This window comes from Trichechus manatus, unplaced genomic scaffold (assembly GCF_000243295.1).
Source record: "Trichechus manatus latirostris isolate Lorelei unplaced genomic scaffold, TriManLat1.0 scaffold00283, whole genome shotgun sequence".
NCBI classification, from domain to species: Eukaryota; Metazoa; Chordata; class Mammalia; order Sirenia; family Trichechidae; genus Trichechus; species Trichechus manatus.
The window spans coordinates 456,793-462,792 of NW_004444219.1; the positions used below are offsets into that span (position 1 = coordinate 456,793).

The 6,000-nt window shown below is 34.1% G+C and overlaps 1 protein-coding gene across 1 annotated transcript in view; it reads left to right on the forward strand.

Annotated features, from left to right (window-relative positions):
* The window catches only part of MYO6 (myosin VI), a 103,843-nt gene that overhangs the window by 70,124 nt on the left and 27,719 nt on the right, over positions 1 to 6,000 (forward strand). Inside the window, exons 20-23 of the mRNA XM_023725061.1 lie at positions 618 to 748; positions 834 to 911; positions 2,788 to 2,917; positions 5,264 to 5,354. Of these exons, the coding sequence (XP_023580829.1) occupies positions 618 to 748; positions 834 to 911; positions 2,788 to 2,917; positions 5,264 to 5,354 (430 nt within the window). The remainder of the gene's footprint in view (positions 1 to 617; positions 749 to 833; positions 912 to 2,787; positions 2,918 to 5,263; positions 5,355 to 6,000) is intronic.

The following is a 6,000-nucleotide window of genomic DNA, read 5'->3' on the forward strand; positions in this document are numbered from 1 at the left end:
TTAATGAACTTAACATGAACTAGTTTGTAGTTTGTCTATAGCTACAGGGTAAGCCAAAGAACTTGGAGAGGGCAAAGGCATACATTTCTAAGGATGCTTGTTTTTTTTTGATATAAATGGGAAAAAATCGTGACAGTTTCAACCAAACTTTACTTTTATTTCTCCAAGCAGAGCCTAGAATTAAATCTAATTGTTTTTTCCCCCAATAAGAACTATTGCCTTTATGTGTTTCATTAACTAGTATTAAAAATTATAATAGTTATATATGCTCACAGTAACAAAAATTAAGTAGTATAGAATAATATAAACTTCCACTTCTCAGGGGTGACCACTTAACCTTGTGTCTCAGATATGTTTTTTATAGTGATTAGAGCTCTGCCCTATTCTTTTTAATTAATGCATCATGTTCTATCATAATGGTTGTAATATAATTTAGTCAGTCCTGTATTAATTGATATCTGTTACTTTTTTTTGATTACAATGATCCAGTGGACATCTCTGTACACGTCTTTGCCCATATGTGTGACAAATTTAACAAAATTGTTAAATCATTCTCAGGTTATTGTTGGACTTCTGTACAGTTATTGGCAATGATTTGTGTTTGTTTATGAATCTAGGTATGGTGTCTGTTTTGGACTTGATGCAGGGTGGTTTTCCATCACGAGCTTCATTTCATGAACTCTATAACATGTATAAAAAATATATGCCAGATAAACTTGCAAGATTGGACCCAAGACTGTTTTGTAAGGTAAAATGCCATCCATATTGAAATTCTTATGTTTAAACTATCTTTCTTATTATTAGTGTCTAACTTTTTAATTTTTATTTTGCAGGCTCTTTTTAAAGCTTTGGGCTTAAATGAAGTTGACTATAAGTTTGGGTTAACAAAAGTATTTTTTAGACCTGGCAAGGTAAATATACTCTTATTTTAAACTTTAACATCATAAACATGGATAGTTGAAGTTAGTGAATATTTTTAAATATTTAGTGATTTGTATTATTCCTGAATAATATGGTCACTAACAGCTTGCGTACAAACACACACACACAATCTCCCTACTTGTGAGAAGTTCACAATGTGTAATACCCTGTATACAATTTTTATAATTCAGCTTTGTGAGTGTTGGAACCTGGGCATTGTTTAGTTGGATTTTTTTTTGTTGTTGTTAACTTGAATAAGGATTAACCAGAAGTATTTTAGTTCTAAACATGTTCAAAGGTTTTCTAAAACATATTAATTCAGCCTGTAATGATTTAAGATTTTACAGTACTTTTGAGTCTCCATTGTGAGAAACAGGTTCTACAAGAGTATGGTAGATGTATAAAGTATATGAAATTAGGCTGGATTTTGTACTGACCTCTTTCAAACCCTAGAATGATAAATGTATAAATGCTTTTGTATGTAACATATTTTTTTTTTATACAAACGCTTGGTCCTATAGCTTTAATATATACAGGTTCTCATAGTAAGTTGCAAGACAGTTGTAGAATACTTCATAACTAAATATATACAACACAGAAATACCTTGGTACTATTCACAGATCGGTTAGTAATAATATTTTTCACCATTCCTAATTTCTTTAATGTGGATTGAATAATTGCATCCTCCTAATTTTAAATGCTATTGTTACTATATTTAAACAGCCAATCATTCTTGTTTTTGCTTGACAAAATCATTAATAAATATCTCTAGTGTGTTGAAGGCTAACTTAATCATAATAAATAAATCCGATTTCACATTTCTGGGCATGTGATGAAATGCTATGTGTGCATTATCAGTGTAGGTACTTCCCTGTGAATGTTTTTATCTCAGAAAGCCCATACCATTTCCTACAAAAGAAAAAAAAATTCACAGAAAAAGAATATACAAGTGTTCATTGTTGGTTTAGCTGTAACATATGTATTTACTATAAAGTCAACATTTCTCTTATTTCAGACCTATAATAATTATGTAAGAATTAATAGCCTGATAGAGGAAACAGTTGGTCTTATTTGCCTCCAGAAGAATTCATCAATCAAAAGGATATGTTGAAAGCCTATGGCACAGATCCAAAGATCTTTAATCTCATTATGTTTCCTTTAATTTAATTTTGACCCATACAGAAGCCAATACATTGATAGTTGGGTGTGTGGCATCCGTAATATTGTAGTAGGACATTTGGTGAAGGATAGAAAGTATTACAGAATTTAGTGTTAAACAGTGGACATAATGCATTTTTAAAATTAATAACCTGATAGCTGCTTTATTTGTGTTTTCTTTTAGTAGCAATTTCTTATCTCTGACCAAAATAGGGATGGAGGTTGGGAGACAGAATAATTTTGGTGATATCTGATGATGTTTAGCTGGCCTTCACTTATCAAGAGCTATAAAGGGATATCTGAGAATGTGTGTGAACCAAAATCAGAGATCTATTAGCCCTTTTTTCATTCTTTTCTCAATAAAGCATTTCTGCCAACTCTGTAATTAAGTCATTTAATTTTTTTTTTGTTGTCAAACTTTATTATTAACTCTGCTAGTTAACAATAATCTACCTTCCTCTACCAAAAAAAAAAAAAAAAAAAAAAAAAAAAAAAAAAAAAAAAATCCTAAAGGAAGAAAGAAAAAAAAAGCAGCAAAGTGTGTTTGGAATTGCTATATACCCCATTGAGGTGTATCTATGTAATTGAGATGTGGCCATTTCCAGAAAGTTAGATTTTTGGATTCATGTTCCATTTATTCAGTGTCTGTGTGTGTGTTTAAACACATTTATCTTTTGATATTGATATTAAATTACTTTACTTACTAGTTTGCAGAATTTGATCAAATTATGAAGTCTGACCCTGACCACTTGGCAGAGTTGGTGAAAAGAGTCAATCACTGGCTTGTCTGCAGTCGCTGGAAGAAAGTTCAGTGGTGCTCGCTCTCGGTCATCAAATGTAGGTGTTTTCTTCCACACTGAGATCTGTTATTACTTCAGTGGTGAATGCTTGTCAACACGCGCTGCATCTCTTGTTCACTCTGTGTCCCTGGTTCCTCAAGCATCACTTCACATGTAGTATGTGGTCAGTTAGTATTTGTAGACTATATTTTTGTGTGTGTGTTTCTGAGTGTTTAATACTCATTTTCTTTATCTGAATGTGTTATAACCAACCAGTTTTCGTTAAGTTGATTATGACTCATGGCGACCCCATGTGTGTCAGAGTAGAACTGTGTTCCATAGGGTTTTCAATGGCTGATTTTTTAGAAGTAGATTGCCAGGACTGTCTTCAGAGGCACCTCCGGGTGGACTGGTTGGCAGCTGAGCGCGTTGACTGTTTGCATTGCCCAGGGACTGAATGTGTTATAAAACCAGAAAAACCAAACCCCTTGCCATCAAGTTGATCCCAACTCACAGCAACCCTATAGAACAGAGTAGAACTGCCCCATAGGGTTTCCAAGGAGCAGGTGGTGGATTCGAACTGTTGACCTTTTTGGTTAGCAGCCGTTACAGGAACATTAATTTCACCATGTCTCAAACAAAACAGGCTCACTATCTTGATTCTTCTCTCTCTTCCTCTATCCCACACCTTCCACCAGTCTCTAAGACTTACATGAGAGCTTTTCTTTCTCTACCTGCATAACATCACCATCAGTAAACAATTATTCAGAGCCAAAAATTTCAAGCTTGTAATTGTCTCTTCTTTCTTATCCCTGAAATCTTGTCAGTCACCACATCCTGTGGATTCTGCGTCTAAGTCCTGTACATTCTTTCCTCTTTATTACCAGCTGCTGAGTGGAGCCCTCATGTTCGTGTGCACAATAATTTCAGTGGCTCCTGATCTGATTTCTCTGACTGCACTTTGTCTTCCCAGAGGATTATCTGTCTTAACTAAAAAACTTTTATGGCTGTTCTTGAGTAGACATTCTAAATTCTTAGAATATCTTTCGAGACCTTGTAAAATGGGGTTTCAGCTTACCTTTTCAACCTTATCTCCTACCACTCCCTTTCAGACCTTGTTCTCTGACACACTGGACAGAGCTGCTTTTGTGTGTATTTCTGCCAGGTCATGGCAACTACTTGTCTCTGACCCAAAATAAGGGTGAGGGGCAGAGTATTTTCAGAATACCTGTGGGTCTTTGGCAACCTTTAATTGTTGGAGCTATGTGTTAATCTCACTTCATTTAAATTTATAATTGTCCCCCTCCTTACTTATCACAGCACTTGGAACAGTGCTGAGCACGTGAAAAGGATTCAATAAATAGTTTCTTATTCATAGAAAAATAAAATTCCTTTGGCCTACCCTCGTGGTGCAATGGTTAAGCACTCGACTGCTAACCAAAAGGTTAACAGTTCAAACCTACTCAGCTACTCTATGGGAAAAAGACCTGGCAATCTGTTCCTATAAAGATTACAGCCTAGAAAACCCTATGGCACAGTCCTGCGCCAGCACATAGGGTCACTATGAGTCAGAATAGACTGGATGGCACCTACAACAACAAATGAAAAGGAGCATGTAAGCAAAGATTATTGGGAACTTTGTTAGACAATTATGAATTTAGATGAAACAAAATAGTAAAAGATAAAGGAAACTCTTTTTTCATCATTTTCCAAGTAAAGTATAAACGTATGTCATTGTAGTTTAGTGCTTTCAGATTTCTATGTTGCATTATGATGGAAAACAGATAAACACGTTACATTAAAATTGTGGTGTACTATCCATTTGGGGAATGTGTTGTGCAGTGATATTGAAGTCAGTAACTGGGCAGGTATCTTTGTAGTTTGGTCTGAAAAAAATGCTTCATGATCAGATTAATCTAGGAAATTCTAGGTAACTAAAATAAATTGGATCCCTTTACTACAGGATTCTCAGGTGTCACTCAGTATGTTCATTAAGAATCTCCAAGAAGAAGAATAGTATATAGCTTTTCCTCAACTTAATTGACAGATGAATCTGTTTTTCAAAGCATACCTATTGTTTTATGAAACGATGTTGTCTAGGAGTTTGGGAGACAATAGTGTGTAGCATAATAAGGATGCATTTAAAATATAAACCTAACCATATAGTCAGAATCAACTCAATGGCAGTTAAAAACAACAAACTGTATACATGATGTACTTTTTATTTTTTTATGAATGTAAGGAATTACAGAAATGTGAAGTTTTCATTTTAGTGTCTAGTATAATACGTTCATTAAAATTTCATGTTTCTTGAGTATTGCTTTGTGGAAATGAATCTGTATTTTTAATATTGTATGTTTGTTTTAAACTGCATATTTTTTAATTTTTTTTTACTTATATACAGTGAAAAACAAAATAAAATACCGAGCTGAAGCCTGTATTAAAATGCAAAAAACTGTCCGAATGTGGCTTTGCAAAAGGAGACACAAACCTCGGTAAGATGATGAATAATGCCTAAAGAACCCTACAAAACTTAATTGCCCTAATATAACGTGGTGGCAGTAACGTCATAATGAAGAGCAGTTTGGATACTCAAGGAGTTTTCTCTTTTCTCTTGTCCTTTGTAAAAAGATATATTAGTTTTTATCTGTAGTATTTATTTGAAATTAGTTAATTCATTACTTGCCTCATTTTACAAAAGGACTTGAAGTGGCTTACAGAAATGTAAACATTACTTATTTGGGTTATCTGCTTCCTCTCCAGTTCTTTTTTGTCAGTTTGGCCAGTGGTTTATCAATTTTGTTGATCTTTTCAAAGAACCAGCCTTTGGTCTTAACTCTTTCAATTGTTTTTCTGTTCTCTATTTCATTTAATTCTGCTCTAATTCTTATTTAATTCTAATTCTGGCACCTGTAGGCTTCTTTTGCTGCTCTCTTTCTACTTGTTCCAGTTGCAGGGTTAATGCTTGATTATGAGCCTTTCTTGTTTTTGGATGTGTGCGTTTATGGCTATAAACTGACCTCTGAGCACTGCTTTTGCTGTGTCCCAAAGGTTCTGGTAGGATGTGTTTTCATTCTTGTTTGATTCTGTGAATTTCTTTATTCCATCCTTAATTTCTTCTATAACCCAGTAGTTTTTGAG